Source organism: Triticum aestivum, chromosome 5A (assembly GCF_018294505.1).
Source record: "Triticum aestivum cultivar Chinese Spring chromosome 5A, IWGSC CS RefSeq v2.1, whole genome shotgun sequence".
Lineage (NCBI taxonomy): Eukaryota > Viridiplantae > Streptophyta > Magnoliopsida > Poales > Poaceae > Triticum > Triticum aestivum.
In genome coordinates this window covers 28,374,467-28,389,023 of record NC_057806.1, presented here as the reverse complement: position 1 = coordinate 28,389,023, position 14,557 = coordinate 28,374,467, and the positions used below count along the sequence as shown (strand labels likewise).

Sequence of the window (14,557 nt, the reverse complement as noted above, 5' to 3'; positions counted from 1 at the left end):
ATGTCGGGACAAGAAAGTAGCATCCACAAGCATCAAATCAGTATTATTGAATTTATCATAAAATGTTCTTTTGTGTGTATGTTTATTCATATATGTGAGACGACATCGTTGTACACAATTAAACTAATGGTCAAAAACCTTGTAGGAAACTATGTCAATGTCCTAAAGTACATATAATCTGGATCAAGGAAATAGTTTGTCTTTTACATAAAAAAACGCCACAATCAATTTATATATTTTTTTCTTCGCTAATTGTAAACAATTATTTGGATTTGTTAGATACTCATTACAAATAATTTTACAATATGATTTTTTTAAACTAAGTACTCAAGTATATATAGAGATTGTTTGTGAAAATTGCTCACTCGTGCCCTTGCAAAACCTAAAGCATCACTCTCGTTTTTTCAGTGAAAAAAACAACCTTTATTAGTTAAAGAGAGTTAACTTTGCAACGCAACTAGGGCAAAGTCTTCCTCCCTCCCCGCGCCTGCCACTCCGACGACCAATGGCAGGGAGGGCCTGGTGCCTCAACTCTGACTAGTAGATAGGCTAGGAGTTTAGCCCTTGCAAGGGCGACGCTTCATCTTCGAGTCGGTCTTCCAGGCTCTAATACACCAAAAATTCGTCTGTTGGGACAGATTAGACCAAGTTCCGATATAAATTCCTGTCAAGTCCTTGAGACGGCGAGGTTAGGGTTTCTCGTCGTACGTACGCAATGCAAGATTTGGTGTCAATTTCATTAGATTGATTCAAGGGTTTAACTATGACCATTACAGCTCTGAGCGCTAGTCCTTAGGGGCACACACGTTGGAGGCTAGTTCGGTGGTCGATCTAGAAACCTTAATGTAACTTTCATTATATTTAGTGTGCTTTGTATGTCTAGTGAATCTTTACAATTTTGCTAAAGCACATCTAAATGTGCTATAAGTATTGCACATCTGAGTTCTATGTCACTAATATTACATGGAGATTTGTGCGGGTAGTTCTTTTTGCTTTTTCATTTCCTTTTCATGCTTAATCGTTTCACTTAGACGTGCAATAACTATGATATGCCGTAGACAAACGCGGATCTTTATAACATACCTACATTATTTTGAGAAGAAAAAAAGAGTCAACTTCTAGAGTTCTCACATGTTTGCTAATTCAGTAAAAATGTAAATCTGCATAGATTCAGATTTTCCCAATGATATTTTGCCAGAATATACAGCACTCGACATAAACAGAATTTCCATGACAAGGTTTGGTTTTGATATCTACTAACATCATTACAAATATAAATACTTCTGCAGTGCCAAAGTTGTTTCCTATCAGAATTGTCCAAGGCTAAAAAGAACCGGTAAAACCCCATCCACCAATATAAACACAACAAAGATGTAAAAACTGGACAGCTCCTACAATAAATTAAATTAAATCACCAATTGTGCTCACCACCACCAAAAACCTTTAAACAGAAAAAAGAATGGTATTGTACACAAGCAGCAGAGTCAGAAATTACAGTGAGGGGGCACTGTGATAACACAAACAGGTGAATACCACTATTTTACAAGGGCTGACAGACAGGCCCCCATCAAATAAAGTTTACTCCTCCTTTGGCCACTCCATTACTTTGCAACATGTTGGGAAAAAGAAACTAGACACAGGGAAAGAATACCTAGTACAATAACACTATCATCCCCTTCTGCCCCCTCCAATCTGTCGACAAAACAACATACACCCCACCTATCTGCCGGCTGGCATCTGAGCATATGTACAGGTGAAGCCTAGCAGGCAGGATCTATCGGTAAGCCGATGGTCGGCTCCTCTACTTGTCATGTTTAGGGAAAAACTTGGAGAGCTCTGTCCGCGGTGATCGGCAAAACTTCTCTGCCTTTGCCCTCAGATCGCTAAGCTTAGATGATCCCCGCAAAAGATTTCCTGTTGCCATTGTTTTGGGATAGCATGTCACCTGGGTATAAGATCATCCGCCTGTGGGCAAAATTGATAAATATAGCCAGAACCCACTGACGGAGACTTGGAACAGATTGCTTCAGCATGGCACGAAGCTGCTATATCCATGCAAGAGGGCCTGCTCGGTCATTGTTAGCTGCTTGAGGGCGGCCCCTGGTTGGAGTTGGTGGCCTGTTGGCGTTTAGTTCCTGGTTTTAACACAAGATGGTAGTTAGAAGTGGGCAAACAACGTTATGACCTCGTGCAAATACATCAATGTCTTTCAATAAAGCAGCCTACCTGCATCCATGTGTCCTCAATATGATGCTCCGGGGATGTCTCAGGAGATGTAATGGCAGGTGGCAAAGGATGAATGAGTTTTGGGACAACCACAAGATCCCTTCCCAGAACTAAGATTGCACCTGCGTTGTTTGCCGTACCTGTGCATATAACGTATGAGCAAATGGGGCCAGTCCAACTGCAAGGGATGACAAGAATAAACTATGCAAGAATAACATATCCATACCACAGTAGTTTGTTGCCGAGAAGAGGGTGATCAAGTGACCTTGGGCGAAACGCTCAAAGCCATCCATCACACACTCGTGTGCTCGCACAATTAACTGTAGGTCATTGTTGTTGCAGAACTCCATAACACGGTCAGGCTGTGGTAACAGTGCATCTTAGTTTTCATAGGCCACAGGAACCAACATGGAGAAAAGATCTAATCAAAACACAGATGGTGCTTACCCCGAAGGTGACAAGACCTGGGCCCCGAGCATTTGGTCTGAGTCCTTCAACACTGTCATTCTCAGTTGGATCCGACCTTTATAACAATTAAAAAAATATTGAATGAGGATCTTGCAATAATAGTGTGATAAAAGAAGAGCAGTTAAATTGCTAACCATAAAAGATCCATTAGAACAACTGAGCCTGCTTCCATGGTAATCGGTCTTTGAAGATTTTCAATTTGCTCTATGTGGTTAATGGAACGCCCAATACCACCATGCATGCAGATTATTTTCTTCTCTATTAGGGCAGCCAAAGGAAGCCAATTAAATAACCTATTAACGCGATGCCAGGTCCAGATTCCATCCCGCTCACCCTAATTTTTAAACCAGAGAACAGTGATTTAGGCACGCAATAAAAGCGTAGCGACATCAGACATGTAATATGAAAAGATGAACCATTACCATTCGCTCTATGCACTCTATCCGGAACCCAAACAGCGCATTGATATCTGCTGCCTCATGATTCCCTCGAATCAAATGTACATTGTGAGGATATTCAACCTGAATTGCACAGTGAGCTTGGCATCACAATTCAAAAAAAAAACTAATGGTACGCTCACAGCATGATAGTTACTACCTTCAGTGCAAGGAGAAGAGTAATAGTCTCCAAACTATGTTGACCACGATCAACATAGTCTCCCAAGAAGAGATAATCAATGTAACTGAAATTTCAAAAAAGATACATGTGAGATCATCAACAAAGTCTCTGACAAGATAGTAACAAATCCTCAAAATAGGAAAGGGTGAAAAAAAAATACTCACGCAATATCTCCTGCTGTTGAGGGAGCACCATACTCATCGAATAAGCGCATCAGGTCACCAAATTGACCATGCAAATCACCAAATATCTTAATAGGAGCTTTAAGCTTTATGACACTTGGTTCACTTGAAAATATCCTTTCGGCACTATCACATAGATCTGCAATCTCATTACAGTCCAAGAAGAATTGCCTTCGTACAGGGGGCTTCCAACCACGGGGTTTCAAGAGAGAGGCAATTACCTGGTTGAATGACCCAAGAGTAGAATTTTAAGGCAAATTAGAAATCTCTCTCTAAATAAGTTTCATCTATATACCCGCATCTCTCACACAAAAATGGAGGGTGTACTATATAACCTTTTATCATACAGATTCTTCAAATCTACAATAAAGTACTTCTAGCATGTCTTGTTTTTGACAGATAACTTGGTTTCTGCAGAGTAGAATACCTTTTTGGGCACGCTATTAATAGACATTTGTCGATCCAGTAATTTTCTAGCTGCAGTTGCATTCTCAGGAGTGCCATAGATAACCCTTCTTCCTTCATTTTCAAACTGATCAATTGACAGCTGCCTAACCATGCCACCTAAGGCACCTCCTGTTTCTGCTGCTACCACAACCTGCAAAAAGAAAAATGTCATCAAGCATGCCATCAAGCAACTTGAGCTAAACTGTTCAGAGGACAACCTCTAAGATATAATATATTGCTGTCAGTCGGAGGATAATCCACCAAGAAAAATAAATAAACAGAAGGACATAGAATTAATAAGGATACAAAGCTCAGACTAATTGTATTTTCTACTCACTGCTCTATGGTGTAACCGAACCCCGGGAGGTGGTGTTGAATTGTTTGCAAGAGCAACATCTGGTTTGATAAGGCTTGAATTTAGCTTCCCGCTTTGTGTGGCGTCTGGAGAGTCAGGTGAATGCTCCATCTCACCATTAACTTGCCTGGCCTTTACAGCAGCCAAAGTCGCACTGATTGCCTCAGCCTCTGCAGCAGATGCTTCAACCAAATAATCAACACCTTTGCTCGATCTCCTACACACACAATAAAAAGATTTGAAACACACGTCTCAATATAGCTCACATTTAATATGAACAGAAGACCCATGCAAAGAAAGATGGACAGCATGAGTCTAGAACAGAAATAATGCAAACCTCTGTCCCTGGATCACTGCATTCTCAGGGCTGATATCAGTATACACATCCCCATTAACAGGAGGTGCAACTGGGGTTCCAAGAACCACAGCTCCATCAGCAGTTGTTTCTGTAGTTGTTTGCCCTGTTTGTTCATCATTGTAAGCAAATCTGCCAGGTGTTCCTCCAGCTTGCATGTTAGCGGCAGCTGCAGCTGCATGGTTAGCTGCACTTGTTGTTTCAGCAGCAGCAAGATCTTCTGCAGCAAGAAGGTCGTCTAGCAACACACCTGTGGTAGCAATTACATATGAATTATTGCATCAATAGAAAGAAAACTAATGAGCACCTATGTACTTCGAAACTGAAGGAAATGTTAAAGAAATGAAAAAAACCCGATTCTTCCCAGCTACTCCACAAACAAAATCAACAAAGTAAACAAACAACAAAGATAAATTATAAGATAGCTACGCTGCACTTTATTGAAATGCACTGTGCAAGGAATAGCAATTATGTGTGTGGTCGCTTCTGAGCAGGATTTGAAACCAATCCTGGACACAGTTTTAAAGACTTGCTTGTACCAGCTTCCAAATTCCAATCATTCAGAAGCAGCACTTCTACTGACCTCTAAACAGGTAACCAACACAGATTTATGGAGTTGGCTTTTCTAGATTTCTATAAATGAGAAAAACATGCTTGTTGAAATAATGCTTCCCGATGTTGCCAAAATTGGTGAGATTTGGCCATAATAAGGTGTACGGGTTCGAATTGGGGGGTCTTCTGACTCTGCTAACTCAGATGTCAAATTTCAAGAAGAAATGTGGGTGCCAAAGTTAACACTTCGCTGCGGTAATTTACATTGAGAACAGGAGGCTTGAATCATATTAATGTAAAACTAGGGATTATTTAAGTTTGAGTAGTGAACCCCCTGCGCACCTTTTTTGAGAGGAAAAAAGAATATGTAAGCATAGTCAAAATCTAACTATGTGCTGATTGCCTAATACTGGATGTTCCTACTGTTTTCCTAACAAAGAAAAGGCTTAGAAGGAATATCATCACCAGCATACAAGTAAAGATGCCTCAATGGACGAACACTGGAATGACAACATTTTGTGAATAACGCAATCACATGGCTGAATTGTTTATAACATCAACCAACCATGCGACTTTGCTATCCCACAGGAAGATCCCAATATCTAAGCTTCATGCACAAGAGAACTACCAAGTACTAACATTATTTAACAAAACACAGCAAGTCACTGAGAAATAAAAAATCACATGTTCTCGAAGGTTATCGACCATTCTGTACTAAATCTGAGTAAGAATTTGTAAACAAGCAAAACCATTTCAAATGAATGTGTCATTTTAACTGATCAGCATCTCATATATATCAGTGATCAGTTACTTCAGTTAATCTGGATAAACTAGCAATATAGCTCCCCATAAACAGAATTTACACTCAGCAAACAGGAAGCAGAACAGGTAAATTGCATATAACTAACTAAACTACAAATTCGTAAGAAATGGCCACCCCTGTGAAGTAAGTTCAGACATCTAAAGCCGGAATGGTAATTTTAGCATGCTGCCCTTCGTAAATTTGCAACCACTGGTTTAGCGAACATTTTGCTTCAATAGGACAATTCCACATTCCACCATAGGAACAGAACTTGCAGGACAACATAGGAAAATTCATGTATGTCGGGAGTAAGAAGAGGCTTAGAAACTGAGGTGTTTACCTCCCCGTAAACCTCCATAAATGAATATCATATCACCAACCGCAGCAGCTGCATGCCTGCACCTTCGTGTAAGCTCTCCAGAAGCCTCACCGCCCGCTGCATCTGCACTATATCTTCCTGTCCTTGGAGTTGTAACTACTGATTTTGTGTCACACCAAACTCCAGCAGCAGTGTCCAACACTAAGAATGACAGAATGGCACAACAAATAAGGATTGGAAATAGTAATGCATTTGAACATCAACCAAGTGGTCAATGCTGAAAATATCAAGTATTTGAACATAACATCTATCTACTTCCATAAAAGGGATATATGTGCTGCACATATAACCAGTAACAGCATGCATCTTTCCATGTTTGGTAAATAGTGAAAACCATTGAGTTCACTCAAAAAAAAACATTGAGGAAAAAAAAGGCCGTATGTATCAACAGGGAGGCGAGATGAAGTTCAGCATAGTCAAATATATAATCTAAGAAACTAATTCATTCAAAATTATCTTCCTGCACATTACAGCCAAATAAACTAAGATCCATTTCTTTGAGTTACCAACGGAAGAAAGATTTAGTACAAAGCTGTACTAAATCAAGACAATTAAAATGGACCAGAGGGAGTAATAAATAAAATGGTAATAACTTCAAAGTTCTAAAAATAGAACCTGCCACACTAGAGGAGTCTTCTACCATGCGACCGCCTCCAAGAGCCCCTCCTGAGACATGAAGTCGTGCATTGACAAAAACCTAAAGCATGAAAATGAAATAGCAATATTGCATTGCACCAACAATAAAGTGAGATCAATATCAAAATTAAACAAACAAATCAAACCAGCAGGAAAAAATGGCAACTTACAGCTGCATGTTGATATCTGGGTGATGGAGACACACCAGGGGCAATTGCCCACTCCCAGCGCCCATCCCTATGCTTTGCAAGACCGTACGCACTTGACAGAGGCTGATGATTTTAGCCAAAAAAAAAGCATATTGTTAGCTGTGAAGAGTACGCTGGAGCACAAATTTAGAAGACATTAATAACAGAAATCACTGCCTCTAAAAACTAACAGTAAAATACTGTAATCCCAAAAGGACCCTGAAAAGGTTGTTTCAGATTCTGATCCAAAATTGTTTAAAGGGCATGATTTAACAAGTGAACTGACTAAAGTGTGCACAGTAAAAAATCATGATGGACTCACTAATCCTATGCTGCAAAGGAGTACATGCATGTAAAAGAATGACCGCCGGTGACTCTGTACAAGCATGCGGTGCTTCTGACTATCACTTATACGAGAAAAGTGCATGAGCCCTTGTTGTGACTTACGGCAGCTTTGAACCTAAAAACTACGAGCAGTGAAATAGATACCATATATTCCTATTACAAGAAAATTAACAAAATGGTCAAATAACTAAATATACGCAATCAGTAATACATAAATTGCACTCCATACTCTTGAAGAACTTACTGCCAAGTAGTATGTCACTTACCACACTATTAGTGTCCCTCCCACCACAGAGCAAAAGAAGACCATCAGAGCGGGCACTTGCAGTTGCATACCTGAGCAACAACATTATACAAGACTACAGTCAGCACAAGGATAAAAAAACTAGAGTCAACTCTGCTTTCAGCAACATACAAAAATATCTTGCAGCTACTTAAATGTGAGGTTTCATTGCAGCAAATAACAAACTCTGAAGTACAGTAGATAGCAAAAGGTTCTATTTAGATTTGTGATGTTTCTCATACAAGACAACTTAACAAACCTGAAAACACTTTTGGCTGGCGAGTGCTTTGGAAAATAACAATTGCAATGAGTAATATATGACGAAGATTTTCCATATTTACCAGAGCAAAATAAAGCACTGCACTGCAAACCTAAGTGTAATGGGACTGCTGAGAGCCTTGTAGTTATAATTAATAAAGGCAAGGTAGCATGCACAAAAGCTAACTCATCATCACCACTAACAGCAGCTTGCTAATAATTACTGCAAGATTCCAAGACAATGCCACCATAGAAAAATTTCTCTCTCATTAATCTAACTACAGTCGAAAGGAGAAGGCTTTCACTTACATGCATGGAGGCGGCCCTTCGCCTTCTGGTTCAAGTTTCCTCCATTCATATGGCTTTGCTGCAGTATCAAGGGCCCAAACGTCTGCCAGGGGACGCTTTCCTGAAATAAGTATGTATTGTTAGTATTGAAACCAATTAGGATGGAACAATCTGCAAGAAGCTACGATTCTAGGCCATATAAGCACATAAGAAAATTGTCTACCATCATTTCCGCCAATGGTCAACAAGAATCGCTGCCCAACCAAGGCCATGACATGTCCGTATCGTGGACCAGGACCAGGCCCTTGAACCACGACTCTGCATAGAAGGCTTAGAACCCTCAGCACAGATGGTAGCAAAAGTATTTTTCTGAAATGAAATTATAGTGAAGTGAAAAACACCTGTGCCATCGCGGACGTTGTTGTGTAAGATCCAAAACATGAAGGTCCTCTGCAGATAAACCAGCAGGGCCTATACCACCCTGCATCGCAGAAAACAATGAGAAAGGGAAATTATAATTAGTTTTATATTGGCACTGACCTGATAAAAAATGATGCACCTACTAATGTAAAGCAAAAAGAAAACAGAGGTGTAAAGTACCTGAATGACCACCATGGTTCCAACAGCAGTTGCTACATGTGCAGCTCTTGGTGAAGGAGGTTCACCAAGTGGAGTAAGCCTAACAACATTGTGTTGTGGTATATCAGAACTAATAACTATACTAAGCCAGAAAAGGCTGTGGGATCTATAAAAAAACTTAGGAGAAGGAGTAATACACAGCACTGAAGCACCAAACTGAAAAATACAAAACAGTACCTGGTCCATTTATTTGATAGCACATCGTAACAGTGAACATCTGCGGTGGCACCAGCAAGACCTGCCATCAAGGAGATCGTTAAGCAAATCAATTGTATGTACAACCAGTCAGACACGTTCAAGTAAAGGAGTTAAATAAACCAAGTTTCCTTCCAACCAGCTAAGATCCTCCAACACCTCTAAGTATGGGTTTTGAGCAATTTATTTCATCCTTTGTTTGACCTCCATAAAGAGTACGGACACATAAAAGTTCAAATCAACATTTCCAGTTTGAGACCATAGTGTACTATTTCTAACACGTTAAAACAATTCTAACGTGACAACACAAGTAGGGCAGGCATCACAGAGACCGAGATCTCGTGAGTGGAATTTAATTGTACTCACATTCGGAGTACTAAGTTTGGCGCCTCAACCGATATAAGAGCACTATATTTAGCCATCCAATTAAAAGCGTGAGCAGAGAATCACACGGCAATATAACGCCTTAATTTCCAACTCGTTATTACTTCCCAAACAAGGTAGCACCTCAAATTCTCACAGCATCATTAATTAACCGAATCCCGCCTAAACCCCGAAGAGCACCAAGCAGCCAACACTCTGAATTCCACCTCTTAATGAGACACTGGACCACTAAATTCACAATCTATCCTACGTAGTTTCTATCCCCAACAGAACATTCCCTCCCAAAATTGATTTATTTTTCCCTCTCTCCCACTCAAAGCAAGATTACCAACTAAATCGTAGAAGTTCTACGGTTCAGGTTTTAAGAAAAACTAAACCATTGGCTACTGTTACAATTCCCTTCAGGCTATGTTACACCACAAACAATACAAGATCCCTATATTTAGCCTTCCAATTAAGGTGAGCAGAGTTAGACGGCGAATGACGCACCGATGTCCAACTCATTATAGTATCCAAACAAGGTAGCACCTCAAATTCTCACAGCATCATTAATCAACCCAATCCCGCCTAAACCCGCGAGAGCCGCAAGCAATACTCTGAATTCTACCTTTTAATGAGAAACTGGAAGACTAAGTTCGCAGTCCGTCTATCCCCAGTAGAACATACCCTCAAAATCGTGTTTCTCCCTCCCTCCCACTCCAAAGCAAGATCACCAACTACGTCCCTAGTGTTCCAATTCCCTTCAACCTATGGCTCTCAGACAGCACAAGCTAGAAAGTACTGCCGCCCTGCAGCACCCGACAAACCCATTTGAAACAAGGAAAAAGCTCAGGTAGAAAGGGCCGTACGGATCCCGGCGCTCCCAGCCGACGAGGGTGGCGTGGCGTTGTTGCCCTCGAGCGCGGTGGCGCCGCCGAAGAGGATCAGCCGCTGGCCTATGTAGCCCGGCGAGCCCTCCTCCCCGACGGCAGGCACGGCCGTGAGCGTGTGCCCGCAGCGGCACCCCGGCCCGTCCTCCTTCTTGTCCATCAGCGCGTCCACCACCGTGTACCCGGGGGCCGGCCTCGGCCCCGCCACCGCCGCCGGAGGAGCTACTGCGCCCGCCGCAGCCTCGGGCGGCGGCGACACGGAGGGGGTCTCGGTCCCGCTAACGGGGACGCTCACGGTGCCGCCGGCCTGCTGCGCCGCGGCGGCGGCGTCGAAGTCGGAGTCCGACTCCGTGGCCATCCGCGCGTCCACGTCCATGGCCGCCGTCGTCGCACCTAGCTAGGGTTCCCGCGAGCTCGAGATCCCCCGCGCGGTCACGGAAGCCACACAAGCCGCCGCCTTTAGGGGAGCTCACCGGTCCCCGGCGGCCTCCATCGCCTGAACCCTAGGCTCCGCCGGCGGCCGCGCGAGGAGATGGGATCGCGGGGAGGTGTGGGAGGGAGGGAGGGAGGGATGCGAGCGCGCGAGAGCCCCTGGGGATTTGGGAATTCGCGCGGGCGGCGGGGAGGCGGGCGGTGGAGGGGACGGAGGGAGGGGCGGGCGCGGGATAACGGCGGAGCTCGGGGACCGGGGCGGAAGATGTCTGTCGGAGGGAGGGAGTGACGGAGACGGCGGAGAGGAGGGGAGGAGTGGGCGAGGGCGAGGGATTTTTTTTGTGCTCCTATTTGTATTCGAAAAATGCGATCTTTTTTTAGGAGGAAAAGAAATGCGTTTTGATTTGGTCTGGTGTGGGCTGTGTGAAAGTTTTGGCGCTGCTGGCTCTGTTTTAAATGAGGCTCTTTAATTGTCTCAAAAAAAAATGAGGCTCTTTAACAGGACTTAATTCTTGCCTATTTGGCCAGAATATTGTCACATGGGCATTTCTTCAAAAAAAATGACGCAACAATTGTTTTGGGGATTTACATTCGTGACATTGGGTACAACTTCTGCGATGCACATCATCGCGCTCATGTTTGCCTATAGAAAACATGGAATAAGTCTGTAGCCATAAGGCTTTGAAAAACGGAAAGGTCAACCACAAACGATTTGCGTAGCTTGAACGTAATTGAGATTTCAAGAATAGCTAGAAGGATTGGGCACGCTTTACTGAGCGGTTGGTGTTGTTGAAATTTCATAGAAATAAACTATTTTGGTTTGGTGTGTGGGGAAGATGGTGAAGTGTTTTTTTTTCTCTTTTATATATTGTGATGTTTTGATAGTTTCTTTCTAGGGGTATCCTATATACTTAAATAGTTGATCCCGTTACCTATAATTCTCTTAGCATGCAAACCTTTTCATCTCACCAAGTGTGCCATGTCAGCATCTACTAACAATATTTTTGAGCCATGCACCACATCATCATGTTTTTTTATCCCACTGCCTCTAATTTTCTCAACATGCAAGCCTTTCACCTCGTAAAATGTGCCATGCGAGCATTTCACTAGCAATATTTTTCTAGCCATATACATGCACAAATTATTTGTTACATCAGCATGTCTATTACTCCCTCCGTTTCTAAATATTTGTCTTTCTAGAGATTTCAATAAGTGACTACATACGGAGTAAAATGAGTGAATCTACACTCTAAAATATGTCTACATACATCCGTATGTGGTAGTCAATTTGAAATTTCTAAAAAGACAAATATTTAAGAACAGAGGGATATTTGTTACTAGACATGTGTATATTTATCTCAACATGCACAAATTTTACTTCACTAAACCGATTACTTTTATTTCTCTCAACATGTATGAGAAATACCACTTATATTCTACAAATATTTTAAACCTATATAATAATCAAATATAATAAATCATATCTATTTTTAGTCTTCCTTCTCATGTTCAAGTTTTAGAAATCAGACATTATTTAATCTATTTCCTTTCTAAAGGCTACGACTTACCCCGATTTAATTGTTGCAACTGATATGGTCTAGTGTACATGTATACCCTTTATTTACACACAATGCAAGTCACGAACATTTCTATATTTAAAAATAGTACCATTTGATTTAGTCATTTTCTTCATACACAATTCTTTTGAAATAAATATTTGAATTTCCGATGCAACGCGCGGGGAAATCACTAGTTATTATGTATTATTAGTAAATTAACCCACATGTATGGAGTGATGTTTCTTGCGGTAGTGATCACACGTACTATATTTGTGCTACAATGTTGCTTGTTGGCATTCATTTTTTGTCAGGTGATGAGAGGGTGCGAGACTGATGTATTTTTATAAGTTGGTTGTTGCTGATTGATTTGAGAAATCATTGGCCAGTCAAAATCATGAACCAAATTCAAAATTGAGCACCTCACTTGAATGAGAGAGCTCCTTGTGAAATTGATGACCACGTGAAAAATTGGGAGCTCGATCCAAAATCATATTGGTGCTACAGTGTTGCATGTTGGCATTTTTTTGTTAGGTGATGAGAGCGTGCGCAAGACTGGTATAATTTGACAAGTTGGTTGTTACTGATTCATTTGAGAAATCATTGACCAGTCAAAATCATGAACCAAATTAAAAATTAAACACTTCACATGAGTGAGAGAGATCATTGAAAATTGTTGGCCAAGTCAAAATTAGGAACTCAATCCGAAACCAATATCCTCAATTAAATGATAGGTCTCTAATTCTTGGGAGCTTAGTGATATAGTAGATAGATACAACTTGATGAGACACACATGACATCGATGTTGATGTTGGACCCCGGCTAGAGGCACATCCACCTTCACTCAAAGACACATATGACATCAATGTTGATGTTGGACCCCGATGGGCTAGAGGCGTATCCACCTTCACTCACTAGTCAATCTATGGTGTTGGTTCTTATTAAAGTCAATGCTTACTACTAATGGATGCTAAAAGTTTAGCCGGAATTGGTTCCCACACTACCCACTATGAGCATTGAGCAGTGAAGGAATATATAATTGTTTGTCAATTTTAAATGGTGCGATTTTGATAGTCAAAGTCTTGTACAATGCCATCTAGTGAGTGAACATACAACAATTAACATCAAGTGGTATTGATTCACAGAGTTGTTGTATTTATATTTGAATATTTCTCCATACATTTTCACACAAGCCTTGTGGCTTTGTTTCTATTTTGGATTATGACTCTTGCTTTAAACAAACCGCTCTAGAGCAACATCGTCCGTTCCATGCAAGAATAGAGAAAATTGGTGCATCATTACATGTGTTTTCGATGTAGGGCTCTTTGGTATTGTATGGTGTTCTGTTGTTTTTATCGGTGTGTTCTGTGTGTTGTAGGTCTTGTATTCATATCTTCTATTTAGACTCTTTGTTTGTATGTCCTCATTGATGCTTGATACCATTGGATAACATACATGAAATGTTGCAACCAAAACTCATTCCCTGTGGGGGAACGTAGTAATTTCAAAAAATTCCTACGCACACGCAAGATCATGGTGATGCATAGCAACGAGAGGGGAGAGTGTTGTCCACGTACCCTCGTAGACCGAAAGCGGAAGCGTTAGCACAACGCAGTTGATGTAGTCGTACGTCTTCATGATCCGACCAATCAAGTGCCGAACGTACGACACCTCCGAGTTCAGCACACGTTCAGCCTGATGACGTCCCTCGAACTCCGATCCAGCCAAGTGTTGAGGGAGAGTTTCGTCAGCACGACGGCGTGGTGACCATGATGATGTTCTACCGACGTAGGGCTTCGCCTAAGCACCGCTACAGTATTATCGAGGTGGACTATGGTGGAGGGGGCACCGCACACGGCTAAAAGATCAAACGATCAATTGTTGTGTCTCTGGGATGCCCCCTGCCCCCGTATATAAAGGAGCAAGGGGGGGTGCGGCCAGCCTAGAGAGGGGCGCGCTAGGAGGAGTCCTACTCCTACCGGGAGTAGGACTCCCCCCTTTTCCTTGTTGGACTAGGAGAGAGAGGGGAAAGAGGTGGAGGAGAAGAAGGAAGGGGGCGCCGGCCCCCTCTCCTTGTCCTATTCGGACTAGGGGGGAGGG

At 41.9% G+C, this 14,557-nt stretch overlaps 1 protein-coding gene across 1 annotated transcript; it reads right to left on the bottom strand.

The window, feature by feature from the left end:
* Positions 1 to 1,374: 1,374 nt before the first annotated feature.
* On the bottom strand, positions 1,375 to 11,154 carry LOC123102098 (serine/threonine-protein phosphatase BSL2 homolog). Its single transcript, XM_044523384.1, has 21 exons — positions 10,449 to 11,154; positions 9,199 to 9,259; positions 8,983 to 9,061; positions 8,784 to 8,863; positions 8,606 to 8,700; positions 8,404 to 8,503; positions 7,820 to 7,889; positions 7,191 to 7,292; positions 7,000 to 7,081; positions 6,346 to 6,525; positions 4,634 to 4,901; positions 4,279 to 4,513; positions 3,922 to 4,092; positions 3,477 to 3,715; positions 3,292 to 3,376; positions 3,117 to 3,215; positions 2,829 to 3,028; positions 2,674 to 2,749; positions 2,453 to 2,588; positions 2,227 to 2,366; positions 1,375 to 2,135 (listed from the first exon to the last, which is right to left on the bottom strand). The coding sequence occupies exons 1-21, from the start codon at positions 10,843 to 10,845 to the stop codon at positions 2,046 to 2,048; spliced, it is 2,985 nt and encodes a 994-aa protein (XP_044379319.1). The 5' UTR covers positions 10,846 to 11,154; the 3' UTR covers positions 1,375 to 2,045.
* Positions 11,155 to 14,557: the final 3,403 nt, after the last annotated feature.

Bases quoted from the DNA above. Each gene is read 5' to 3' on its own strand.
- LOC123102098 (XM_044523384.1), bottom strand. From the start codon at position 10,845: ATGGACGTGGACGCGCGGATGGCCACGGAGTCGGACTCCGACTTCGAC. The intron at 7,890-8,403 runs GTAAGTGAAAGC...GTTGTTGCTCAG, and splicing joins GAAGGGCCGCCTCCATGCAT to GTATGCAACTGCAAGTGCCC. The intron at 2,589-2,673 runs GTAAGCACCATC...CTGTTACCACAG, and splicing joins CAGGTCTTGTCACCTTCGGG to CCTGACCGTGTTATGGAGTT.